Source organism: Pelodiscus sinensis, chromosome 2 (assembly GCF_052426305.1).
Source record: "Pelodiscus sinensis isolate ZL-2025 chromosome 2, ASM5242630v1, whole genome shotgun sequence".
Taxonomy (NCBI): Eukaryota; Metazoa; Chordata; order Testudines; family Trionychidae; genus Pelodiscus; species Pelodiscus sinensis.
In genome coordinates this window covers 11,170,365-11,183,876 of record NC_143053.1, presented here as the reverse complement: position 1 = coordinate 11,183,876, position 13,512 = coordinate 11,170,365, and the positions used below count along the sequence as shown (strand labels likewise).

At 47.5% G+C, this 13,512-nt stretch overlaps 1 protein-coding gene across 1 annotated transcript in view; it reads right to left on the bottom strand.

Moving 5' to 3' along the window:
* Positions 1 to 13,512, bottom strand: part of COL22A1 (collagen type XXII alpha 1 chain) — a 316,194-nt gene that overhangs the window by 57,723 nt on the left and 244,959 nt on the right. The window contains exons 34-37 of the mRNA XM_075920074.2: positions 7,513 to 7,566; positions 7,074 to 7,127; positions 3,251 to 3,295; positions 1,324 to 1,377 (exon numbers count right to left, since the gene is read on the bottom strand). Coding sequence (XP_075776189.2) covers positions 1,324 to 1,377; positions 3,251 to 3,295; positions 7,074 to 7,127; positions 7,513 to 7,566 — 207 coding nt within the window. The remainder of the gene's footprint in view (positions 1 to 1,323; positions 1,378 to 3,250; positions 3,296 to 7,073; positions 7,128 to 7,512; positions 7,567 to 13,512) is intronic.

Here is a 13,512-nt window from a genome sequence, read left to right as displayed (position 1 = left end):
AGCCAAATTATGTTGGGTCATGGGCATCAACAATTTTCTTCAACTGGGTCATGAAAAAAAAAGTTTCCCTCCAAACTGAAGAATATAACATTCCTTTCTCCTTCCCTTTCTTCCATGCTGAAAGAAGGCCGCGATTTGTAAGTCGGGAGTTTCAAGACAGGTGCTTTCAGGAGGTTGTGGGATGAACTAAACCTCACCAATAAGGCCAGGGGAGGGCTCGGTTTGAGCTCATCACTAAGCAGTGCAAATATTTGGAGTTATCCAGCATCTGTTAGTGGTACAGCCCGCCCTGTGGGCTTGTATCGGTTGTTCTGACTGCAAGTTAGAACACAGTATTGAAATGAATATTATTTTCCCACTTCAGCTGTCTTTCACCTCATTCATGAATATGCAAAGTATCTTCATGATGTTAATACAGCCCAATTTAATTAGAATTGGCAGAGAGAACCAGTAGGCAGCTGATCTAATAATAGTTAGATAGTCTATTAGCTCTTATCACGTCACCCAGCACTTCTGTTGCTCTCATTTGCACAGCTGATGTCCCTGAATGTGTTGCAATTAAAAGTTCAAACCCTGTACTAACTCACACAGGTATAAAACTAGAGTAAGACCAGAGACACTAAAGGAATTATTGCAGATTTCCACAGACCAGCCTCTTCAGGCTTGCACCTGGACTGCCGTTACTGTTCTGATTCTGGCTTGACTACAGATTCTGAGCTTGTTTGTGACTCTGGACCTCGATTCCAGCTCCACCCTTGGCCCATTTCCAATCCAACATCTGGCTTCGACCTCTGCTCCAACCGCTAGGCCTGGCCAGGAGGCAGTGCCTGACAGTGAGAACGTCCTATTGAATATACCACTCCCAAGCTATCCAGGACCACTGAGTATCTCAAAGAGAGTAACAGGCTGCAATTCAGAGGTGGCAAATATTGGCCCATGGGCCAAATCCGGACCATCAGGCTTAGCCCCTGGTGGGCCCCAACTGCTATATTTACCTGTACCTCTGCAGGCACCGGTGATCATAGCTCCCATTGGCCACAGATCACCGTATCTGCCCAAGAGGAGCTGTGGGAAGTGGTATCCCATTCCACACCACTTCCTACTGCTTTTAATGGCCAGGAACAGTGATCCGTGGCCAATGGGAGCTCTGGTCGCTGGTACCTGCAGAGGTACAGGTAAATATAGCAGCAGACCACCAGGGGCTAACCCTGGTGAACTACAAAAACAACAGCAGCAGAACCTGAGAGATGGAAACCTCAGAAACCAAGCAAGAGAAATGTGGCAGGGTACAGATGGGGCTCAAATCCATTGATGAATACATACCACATTTCCTGACAAGCCTTGGAGACCTGGGGGTCCAGCAGGACCAGGAGGACCCTGTTTTAAGAAAAAACCATGAAAATATTATTTGTATTATTGTAGGAGCTAGAAGTTTCAAATGAGATTGGAGTCCACCTTTTCCTAGGTGCTGTACAAGTACAGAGTAAAAGAGAACACCTGGCTCAAAGATTTTACAGTCGGCATTAGGATTCAACAGTACACAACAGGTTAAGACATCTCTTGGGAATTTAAAAATTATCCATTGCCACGATAAATCCCGACAGATGCTCCACCAGCTTGGGGAAAACAATCTCACCCTGAGAATAAAATACAGAGGGTCTGATCACGGATGCCATTATGCTGATTTATCACAACGATACTGGCTCTAGGGCAACAACGTCTTCTCGGACATTTCCACCCTTTCCCTGCTTTTTATATGTGCAGCGAGGTCGCTATTTCAGCCGGTGAATATTCGGAATCGGTAGCACAAGAACTCAAAGGCTTCGACCCCCAAGGAACAGTCAGACACACGTCCAACTTCCTTACACTGACGTGGCAATTATGGACCCCATCCTGCAACCAGTTATAGGGCCTGATCCACAGCCTAATGGGAAGACTCATACTGCCTTAAAGGGCTTTGGATCAGGCCCATAATGATAGATCCTTCTTTGTAGAGCACGGTGAGATCTATGGATGAAAAACGCTAAAAAAGAACGAGGTGTTCTCAGCGTTGTTGCTATTACTAAGGCTATGCCTACAGTTACACTGATGTCAAGTATGTGCACTGCATGCCCCTTAGATGAGATGCTAGTTAGGCGAGTAAAGACATACCAGGGTACGTATCCTACATTGCTGTCCACCCCCCCACCCAGTGCCTTCCCCAGCTACACTGCTACTTCCAGTGTTGTGTCTTCCTACTGGTACCTTTTCCTGCCCCAGGGAAAGGCTCTAGCAGAGGGAGGCAGCAGGGAAAAGCTCAGGCCATTCCCCCCGACTCAGGGGTTTCCCCTTTGCAGGGAAAGTCTCCAGCAGTGGGAAACTGCTCAGGCCTGGGAAGATAATGGGGAGAGGCTCCAGCAGCTCCCCACTGCCAGCGACTTTCACCTCTGTGTGTAGTGACACCCCTTCATGTGGATGCAGCCTGTTTTTCACGGCAGCATCTACCCTACCCTGGGCACTCCCACCAGGCCTAGAACAGCCTGATAGACTTCAGTAGGGGAGCAGTCATGGTACAATAGGCCGTAACTGGGCTGAAGGACAGAAACGATCAAGGCAAGGACATTTTCTGGTATCGAGCCTTCACCAGACGGAAGGCTCCTCAAAACCATTTCTCTACTGCCTCGTGCTCTCTTCAGCACCTCCTTTTCTGCTGGGCTTGGCTTGAGCAAGGCGTAAGAACCTGCCCTCCCTGGGGTACACTGGGATCGGAGTCATTAGCGCTCGCTTGCACTCAGCTCAGCCCATGGGAACATCGCTCCCCTGACAGGCGTGTGTGGTGGTTTTATGGAAATAATTCGCCTTTTTGACAAAACACTGAATTGACGACGCAGGAGGAGAAGCGTAAAGCTGCCCCAGATCAAAACCAGGTTGTGGCTCTGGAGGAGCGATAAGCTCTCGGCACCAGATGTTAGCCTGCGCCTGAAAGGCATCCCCAGAGCTTTAATAGGCACCATGCCTGGAAACAGGGGGGGGGGGGGGGAGAGGGGCTCATCTGAGTATCCGACTACACAAACAAAACTCGGGCAATCTGGAACCATGTTCATTGAACTGCCTGGAGCACCTATGGCTGAGCAGTTTGTATTTCTCTTTGCTCAGAGTCACAACTCTTGTTGGAGCTGCAGAATATTATTAGTCTGTAAGGCAGCTACTTCTGAAAGCCGTCAGGTGTGTTTCCATGGAGAAATCTGCCCTCAGTGAAGCAATGACTCACAGTATCTCCTGGCTCTCCTCTGGCTCCTTCCTGTCCCTTGGCGCCCTAGGGAGAAAAAAAAGGGACTTAAATGGATTAGAAACCAGACTCATCTGCTTACCAGACAAGCAGCCTGGGACCCTCCAGACACTGGAACATGCTCAGTCTAGGCAGCAGGTTGAGCCAATCAATTCACAAAGGACTTAGTGCCAAGCTGATGGCTTCCAGTTCTCTACCCAGCAAGAACAGGTGATGTAGCAGCTCCAAGAATTAACCGGGTAAAGAATTAACAATAGTTGATCAGTTCAGAGGCTGTTATTCAGCACGGATGTGGGGACTGATGGCTACTCAGAGGGTATGTCTACACTACAAAGTTAGTTCGAACTAATGGATGTTAGTTCAAACTAACTTTCATAGGCGCTACACTAGCGCTCCGTTAGTTCAAATTTAATTCGAACTAACGGAGCGCTTAGTTCGAACTAGGAAAACCTCTTTCCATGAGGATTAAGCCTAGTTCGAACTAGCTAGTTCGAATTAAGGCGTGTGTAGCCCCTTAATTCGAACTAGTAGGAGGCTAGCCCTCCCCAGGTTTCCCTGGTGGCCACTCTGGCCAACACCAGGGAAACTCGTATGCCCCCCTCCCGGTCCTGGACCCCTGAAAGGGCGACGGGCTGGCTACGGTGCCCGTGCCAGGTGCAAGCCTGCCAGCACCCAGCCAGCAGACCCTGCACCTGGCACGGATCGAGCAACCCACCCGATACCCCCCAGCCATCCCTCTCTTCCCGGGACCAGGCTGGCGGCTCCCGGGAGCTTGCCCGGAATCGCAAGAGGCGGGCACCCGCCTAGGCTAGTGCGAACATTGTGGACCTCATTCACGATCTCCGCACTAGGCACAGGAAAGTGGCCGGCTAGGGCAGGAGAGCTACCAGCCTGGCCACCCAGGAGCAGGTGTGCAAGAGAATCAAGGGGGTCCACTGAGACCCCCGACCCTGAGCCCTGAGCTTACAATGGCTGTCCTGGGTCAGACCAAAGGTCCATCTAGCCCAGTAGCCTGTCTGCCGACAGCGGCCAACCCTGGGGACCCTGGAGGGGATGGACCAAAGACAGTTACCAAGCCATTTGTCTCGTGCCATCCCTCTCCAGCCTTCCACAAACCTTGGGCAGGGACACCACTCCTACCCCCTGGCTAATACCACTCCATGGACCCAACCTCCATCACTTTATCTCACTTCCCTTTAAACTCTGTTCTAGTTCTAGCCTTCACAGCCTCCTACAGCAAGGAGTTCCACAAGTTGACTCTGCTTTGTGAAGAACAACTTTCTGTTACTAGTTTGAAGCCTGCTACCCATTCCTTTCCTTTGGTGTCCTCTAGTCCTTCTTTATGGGAACTAATGAAGAACGTTTCTGTATGCACCCTCTCCATCCCACTCCTGCTTTTAGAGACCTCTATCCTGTCCCCGCTCCATCTCCTCTTTTCTAAGCTGAAAATTCCCAGTCTCTTTAGCCTCTCTTTATATGGGACCTGTTTCCAACCCCTGATCATTTTAGTTGCCCTCCCCTCTCCCAGCCTCTCTCTTCCCCTCTCCCACCTCCTTTTCCCAGTCTCCCCCAGTTTTGTTCAATAAAGACAGATTCCATTTTGGAAGACACATTATCTTTATTTTGTACATCAAGAAGAGGGGCTAGGGAAGGGTAAGTGGAAGGAGGTGAGGGAGGAATGGGGCACGAGCCCCCGATGGGGAGGACTGGGCTGGCTCTGCAGGCTTCTGGGGGTGGAAGCTCTCCTGCAGCCCCCCAATTGCCCCCTCTCCCCAGATGGCAGCCTGCGGCAAGTGCAGCTGGGCTGATGGCCGAGTGCTGTGATGTGCCCAGTGTGGGTACTCCGGGCAATCCAAACCAGGACTGCTTTGCAAGCGGGGCACCCCTGAGAACTGTCTGTCCGAGGTGGGGATCGGGACCCTTTAAGCACAGCCCTCGGCTAGCCTGAGACAGCATCTCTACGCTTTAAGTCCTCCTCTGATTCCCTGCCGGCACTGCTTCCGGCCATCCTTAAGCCCGGTTCAGGGTCCACTTAATGTGGACATGCTAGTTCGAATTAGCAAAACGCTAATTCGAACTACTTTTTTAGTCTGGATGCGTTAGTTCGAATTAGCTTAGTTCGAATTAACTAATTCGAACTAAGTTAGTTCGAATTAACGTTGTAGTGTAGACATACCCAGAGAGGGCAAAATGCATGCCCACCTGTAGGGCCTACGCACTACCTATATCCCCGTTCAGCTGGAATTTTGGCCCTGACTTGCAGGCTGTGTCTACACTGGCCACTTATTCCGGAAAATCAGCCGCTTTTCCGGAATTACTTGCCAGCTGTCTACACTGGCCCCTTGAATTTCCGGAAAAGCACTGACGATCTACTGTAAGAAATCAGCCACTTTTCCGGAAATACTATGCTGCTCCCGTTCGGGCAAAAGTCCTTTTTCCGGAAAACTGTTCCAGAAAAGGGCCAGTGTAGGCAGCACAGTAGTGTTTTCCGCAAAAAAGCCCCGATCGCGAAAATAATGATCGGGGCTTTTTTGTGGAAAAGAGCATCTACATTGGCACGGACGCTTTTTCGGAAAAAGTGCTTTTCTGGAAAAGCATCTTGCCAATGTAGACGCGCTTTTTCCAGAAATATTTATAACAGAAAACTGTTCAGTTTTAAGCATTTCCGGAAAAGGCTGCCAGTGTAGACGTAGCCGCACGGTGTAACTATAGGCACAATAATAACACGCTAAGGATGAATGTCCATGCAAAGGGCCTGCTCTGGCCGTGTGAACCACAAAAGTCAATGTGGATAGTCAGGAGAGCTAACAGGATCTCCCGGCCCCTGGGAAATGTGTGTGGGGGGGGGGATTGGGGGGGCTCCAGACTCCTGGACAATGTAGGGGGTGGCTCCTTGCCCCCAGAAGGGGCAGAGCCTCAGGCGGAGCTGGGCTCTGAAGTATATGATGCAGGGAAGGACCCAGGCTCAGGCCCTCTAGAATCACCGTCCTCCAGGGTAACTGTCCCCTTTGCCCCCCCCCCCATCGGTGGAAGGTTCGTGTGGGATTTGCTGTGTGTGGACTTCACCAGCAGAGCATTCAGTAGCATTACAGCTTTGGCTGCCTTGCCATCACTCAGCCTGCCACTGCCCTCAAACCTTTCTTCTTCTTCTTCCTTTTTTGTTACGTTCGCCACAGTGCTTGTTTAAGGCAGCTCGAGACTGACAGTCCAAGCAACAGTCAATTTCTATCCCCGGGCCAGGCACAGCGCTGGCACTGCGGTTTTCTCCAACACTACCTAGCAAACTGGCTTCAGCCCTAAGCTGGCGGGACCATGACTAGGGAAGAGAGTGGTAATGCTGTGCCCTTTCTGGTGAGACGGTCAACAGGAGCTGTGATCAGGGCTCATTTGCAATGGTGTTTTTTGCCGTCCCGGGAATTTTTCAGTGGCAGCTAGCCTAAAACCGTGTCCCCATTTCGCATACACCCAGGAGACTCTGAACCCTGCCCTGGAATCCTTTTCTAAGGCGTTGTAATCCCAATCGATGTGTTAGCCCAGTGGGGAAGTGGAAACAGAGCAGCCTCAGCTCTTGAGAGACATGGGCTGAGAGAACTGCTGCTTGCAGACCAATGTAGAGACACTTAGGGCTCCACTCTTTTCTCCTTCACCCTGGGGTTAAGCAGGGGGCACCTAATTCCATAGAGGTTAATGGAGGGCTGAGAGGGGAATCGGACCTTCGGCATCCAGGAGCAGGGAATGTGTGAAACCATGTGCACCAAGACAGCAAATAGCTGTCAGTCCAAGGAGTGTAGTTGAGGTGGCTCACCTGTGGTCCTGGAGGTCCTGGCAGCCCCATCTCACCAGGGACACCATGCGGCCCCTGCAAAGGAAGGGGAGGAAGGAAACAACTCATTTATTCTCCTTGGCAAACGGTGGTTTGGCTCATTTTTTCCCCGCTCTGGGGAAGAAAAGGATTTTGTATGTTGGGAGCTACCATAGCTTGGGTTCATTCCAGATAGGAGGGAGAAGACATGCCCATTTCTCTTGAGCTCACCCAACCACTACTGTAGAGGAACAATGGGTTAAAAACTTAGCATTTCGTAGACACACACACACTCTCTCCTGCTTTCTTCCCCCGCCCTTCCCAACACCAGGAGACCTTACAACACCCTCCACAAAAGAATATGATGCCTATCCACATTAAGTTAGCTAGAGGGCAAGGGAGGCTCAAAGCTATTTTGGAAGAAATACTGTCGTGCACTTACAGGTTCCCCTCTGCCTCCTCGATCTCCTTTCTCTCCTTTCGGCCCAGTTTCTCCCTGCCACAAAACAATGAGAGGATAAAGAATGAAAAATAAATGAGTTATCTCTCCGGCTAGCCTGATAAAAAGCCAGCACTCTGTTCTTTGGCAGAGGCATTAGACCTGTTTCCATACTGAGGCTGATATTAGGAATTTCTCATCCCACGTTCACAGCTGAATGGATTTTTCATATGAAGTGACTATGAGCTGCACTGAACTTAGAGCCCACCCTGTGGCCTGAAAGCAGAAAAGAGAACACCCCATTAGGGGTATGGCCATGAATGCTATCTTTACAAAGGGTCTAAGGTTAAGACCCCTCCAACCAATTAAACAGGCTTTGGAACAAAGCCAAATGAATGAGAGAAAGAAACTTTTTCAGCTCAACCACTACCATTGCCACTCATAGCTAAAGGACTCACATTGGAAAGATGAACAACCCCATGCCTTCTGTCCAGAAGAGAGACTTTTTTGGGGAGAGAGGTTGTTAGTGGCTACAGCTCAGCACAATAGCTGTGAAAAAGCCCCCTGCTTTTCTATGTCTAGTAGAAATACATTTTCAACTAAAAAATGGTTTTTCGAAAGAGAGCATCGAGACTGCCTGAGTGCTCTCTTCCAAAAAAGCAGCTTGCTTTTGCGAAACTACTGGTTGTAGTCTAGATGTTCTTTTTCCAAAAAGGCTTTTTCAAAAGTATATTTCGAAAAAGCCTATTTCGAAAGAGGCTTGCAGTCTAGACGTAGCCGCTCAGAGAGGATGTTTACATAGCATCTGCTGTCTTAAAAGTTATATTACAACTTGGTAAATTAAGGGCCAGAGAATTCTCTCTTGGATACATTTATTGTCCTGATAAGTCAGAAATGAAACATCCACAATAATGGTACCAGGGTCAATGATTAGAGCCTTACACAAATACAAAATCTGTGTCCGCATCAATGAGCAGTGGATATCTGTGTTGACATCCATGAATGTGGATACCCATGTGTCATGATCATGAGGGTTAACCAGCATCCTGTGGACTAAGGGGTTAACTATATCCCTTACCTAAACCAGGTGGCAGGCAGCCAATAAGAATGTAGGTAGGAATTTCAAACTAGGACAAAGGAATATTTGGTTTCTCCCTCCTTTGTCCTGGGGCAGTTCCTTCCAGCTACTGAGACAGACAGACATATGTCTCTCTTCAAGAAACCCTTCTTCACTTTCTGTAAGTAGGGTAAAGTTTAGATAAATCCGTTAAGTTTTACTGTTTTATGGTTTGGGAAATGGGATCTTATGTTTGTGCATTTAAACATGGGTTTTGCTCTCCTTTGTAAGTTCCTGGCCCATGGTAAATTTCTCCTCCGTGAATATATTATTTTGTTACTTTTCCATCTAGTTATTATGCTTGCAACAGGAATATTGTGGTGATATTAAAAGTTCTTTCTCTTTCCTTTTTATTAACCTGGTAGTGGTGAATGATTGTGTCCTGGTTTGTATTTTAGGGGTAAGATTTCCCAAGTGATCTTTCCCCTGATTTTTTTATCAATACTTGGGTGATGGCAGTGGAGATTTTATTCCCAAAATCTAGGTTGTTAAGATTTTGAGGGGAAGTCTTATACCAAAGCCTGGTAGATAAGGTTTTGGGGTACTTTTACTGGCCCCCACTTCTGGATTTATCGTGCCAGAGTGGGGAAGGAGCCATGACACCATGCATATAAAGAAGATATATGCAAATCTCCAGGGTTCTAAATACAAAATTTGTATCTGCCTCCGCATCCTTATCTGTAAAAATGAGCTGCAGATTAGGGATTAATAGTCAATGCAATAGTCTATAGGGCTTCTCCGCCTTTGAAGTGTAGCAACAGCCCCAGGGTGGTTTCTACACATCAAAGGTGAAAGCACTGTGGGGAGCACGGGGCCTGCAGTCCCCCCGCTGGCCCTGTGCTCCTCATGGTGTTTCAAAGTGGCAGCACCGCAGGGAGCTCAGGGTCAGCTGCCGCTTTGAAATGCCTTGTGCAGCCTGGGGACACCCCAGCTGGCCCTGCAGTGTTTCAAAGCAGCAACGCCACATGAAGCCCAGGGTCTTGTCCCAGGCATCCCCTCCTCACCCGTCCCCTACCCCTCTGCTTTGCTGCCTCTTTCTGATAGAGGTAGCAAGCGGGGGTGGCGGGGGGAGAGCAACTAGTCAAGTAGCCTGTCGACTATCCGATAATCATTTGCTTATCGGATGGTTGACTAGTCCTTCACATCCCTACTGCAGATAACCACATCCACCCACGAATATAAAGCCAATATCCGCAGATTAGTGGTGCATCTACGTAGCACCCTAAACTCAAAATAATATTCGCAGTTTGCGCTACACAAATTGCGTATCTTATTTCAAATCTATTTCAAAATAGCTTATTTTGAAATTTGGCACGTGTACACAGCGCTGAATTTCGAAATAATGCACAATTTCGAGACATCCCTTAACCCTCATGGAACAAGGGTTACAGGTATCCCAAAGTAGACACACAGTGTAGATGTATCCTTAAAGGGTTCTACCAGTGAACTATCCCATCTCCCTACAAAGTTACAGAGCTAATGCCATTATTCCTGACTCATCTCTGAAAGATGGGAGTGCATGGGCTAGCCTTGGGTATCACCAGTGATGTGGATTCAACAGCCACTCTTTGCAGCTTCTCCCATAAACTTCTTCTTGTGTTCATAAAGTTTCCCCTCCCTGCTGCAACATCACCACATCACTATTAGTTGGAACCGTCTAATGGGATTCATTTACCCGGTCTTTCCTTTTTATGATGTCTGCATATTTCCATGCTGGTGGAATATGATACAGCAGGAATCCACCTTTGCTTTGGATTCTGAAAAGCCAATGGTCACATTCATGCTATTTGCCTATATTTTAGTGAATGGCACAGTTACTGGAGAAGCGACTGTCCTCTATTGGTGTGAGCCCACTACACTAATGATTCTAATGGTGTAGGACCAGGCTACTTAAGAAATTCCAAATCTCTATGTGAATATATGCTTTCAGGCAAGAACACTCAAACTTTTTTGGTTACATCATTGTATAAAATCTTTTAGTTGTCCAGTCGAGGAGCAGAAGCAATATCATGCAACACCACAACTAGTCCAAACAAAGAGTTCATATAGTTCTTTGTGGTTTGAAGTTTGTTCACAAGATCTGTTTCTCAAATCATTTCCACTAGCAACAGATTTGTGAAATTCACAATCTATCTGAAAACTATTTTCCAAACAAAAAAAATAAAGACTGAACTTACAATAAATATGATTTACAATAAATAATTCAACTCAACTTAACACTCGTCCTATTCAGACAGTCTCAGATGCCACCTAATGGCCTACAGAAACATGGCAAACTGGTTTACTAAATTTATATCAGCCAAATATGGTAGCTACACTTTGGGTGAAATAACATTTCAAACGAGTATGCGTTTTTGTAAATCTTCTGCATGGTGAGAATACCCAAAGTGTCGTCATATTTTAACAAGGTCAAAGAAAAGGATGTTCTTAATAACTGTAAATATAAACAGGTATTCCCATGGAAACTAAGGCTGCAAGAGGAAGTAATCACTCAATAGTCTAAGGAGGCAGCTCATTATTAGTCTTTCAGCCTCCTTTTTGCCTCTGTATTTACATTTTAGTTGAAAGATAGTACCATCCAAGTGAGCCTCCGGGCTTGGGGCCCGATTTTTAAAGGAACTGGGAGTTAGGAACCTATTCTTAAAAATCTGTCCCTAATGTCATTCAGTAGCCACTACATAGGTAGAATACAGGCAGGGCAAATTAACATGCCTCAATCTGAACAGGACAGGATCACCTACATGGACCCTCCCAATTAGCTGAACACATGGCCAATCTGCTGAGATTGTCAGTGCTGTCAAACAAAGCTACATATTACATGGGTCTGGATTCCTATCCAGGGCACATGATCTTAAACCCCCTCTCATTTCATACAGCTCAATGAACAGAGATGGGACGGTTCCAACTAATAGTTGGATTGGATTGCAACCAGCAGCTGGATTGGAACTAGCGGCCCCCATTGCTAACCCCTTAGTGACTGCCTCTTGCTGTTTTCATAGAATCATAGAGCTGGAAGAGACCTCAGAAGGTCATCAAGTCCAGCCCCCTGCTCTAGGCAGGACCAATCCCAAATAAATCAATCCAGGCAGGACTTTGTCAAGCCAAGACATAAAAACCCCTAGGGATGGAGATTCCACCACTTCCCTAGGTAACCCATTCCAGTGCTTCACCACCCTCCTTCTGAAATAGTTGTTCCTAATATCCAACCTAGACCTCTCCCACTGTAACTTGAAACCATTGTTCCTTGTTCTGCCATCCATCACTACTGAGAACAGCCTCTCTCCAGCCTCTTTGGAACCTCCCTTCAGGAAGTTGAAGGCTGATATCAAATCCCCCCTCATTCTTCTCTTCTGCAGACTAAACAAACCCAAATCCCTCATCCTATCCTCATAGGTCATATGCTTCAGCCCCCTAAACATTTTGGTCACCCTCCGCTGGACCCTCTCCCATGCGTCCACATCCTTCCTGTAGTTGAGGGCCCAGAACTGGACACAATACTCCAGATGTGGCCTCACCAGAGCCGAATAAAGGGGAATAATCACTTCTCTGGATCTGCTGGCAATGCTCCTCCTAATGCCCCTAATATGCCATTAGCCTTCTTGGCTACAAGGGCACACTGTTGATTCATATCCAGCTTCTCATCCACTGTAATCCCCAGGTCCTTTTCTGCAGAACTGCTACTTAGCCATTTGGTTCCCAGTCTGTAACAATGCTTGGGATTCTTCTGTCCCAAGTGCAGGACTCTACACTTGTCCTTACTGAACCTCATCAGATTTCTTTTGGCCCAATCCTCCAATTTGTCTAGGTCACTCTGGACCCTATCCCTGCACTCCAAAGTATCTACCTCTCACCCTAGATTAGTGTCATCTGTAAACTTGCTGAGGGTGCAATCCATCCCCTCATGCAAGTCATTAATAAAGATTTTGAACAGAACTGGTCCTAGAACCAATCCTTGGGGCACGCCGCTAAAAACCGACTGTCAAGCTGACATCGAGCCATTGGTCACCTGCTGGGACCAACCTTCTTGCCAGCTTTCTATCTATCTTACAGTCCATTTATCCAATCCATATCCGCTTAACTTGCTGGCAAGAATATTGTGGGAGACCGTATCAAAAGCTTTGCTAAAGTTAAAGTATATCACATCCACTGACTTTCCCATGTCCACAGAGCCAATTACCTCATCATAGAAGCTAATAAGATTAGTCAGGCATGACTTGCCCTTCATGAATCCATGCTGACTATTCCTGATCACTTTCCCCTCTTCCAAGTGCCTCAAAATGGATTCCTTGAGGATCCTTTCCATGATTTTTCCAGGGACTGAGGTAAGACTGACAGATCTATAGTTCCCTGGATTGTCCTTCTTCCCTTTTTTTTTATATTAACTTCTGCCCCACTAGAAAAAGAAGCAGAGTGGGTCAGCTTGCACCCCACTATTTTGTGAGTGTGCAAGAGATTGGGGAAGACTGCAAGGAGGACTACTGCCTTCCTGGTTTATGCAGGACACGATCAAAACTACAACACTGGCATTCCCAGAATGCAAGATGTCTCAAAGAGCAGAGGGGACAGGGCACACTGCACCTTCTACAAGGAGTTCTCTCCAGAGCTACTCCTCTGTTAATACAATGAGGAGTCCTGTGTCACCTTAAAAATTAACTGATTTATTTGGGCATAAGCCTTCATGAGTAAGACCCACTTCATCAGATGCTTATGAAGCAATGCATCTGATGAAGCGGGTTTGTACCCAAGGAAGCTTATGCCCAAATAAATCTGTATAGTCTTTAGGGGTACGTCTACACTGTGGACTAAAGTCGAATTGAGCTACACAGCTTCACCTACAGCTTCACCAGCAGGCCTCAGCTGGAGTACTGTGTCCAGTTCTGGGCGCC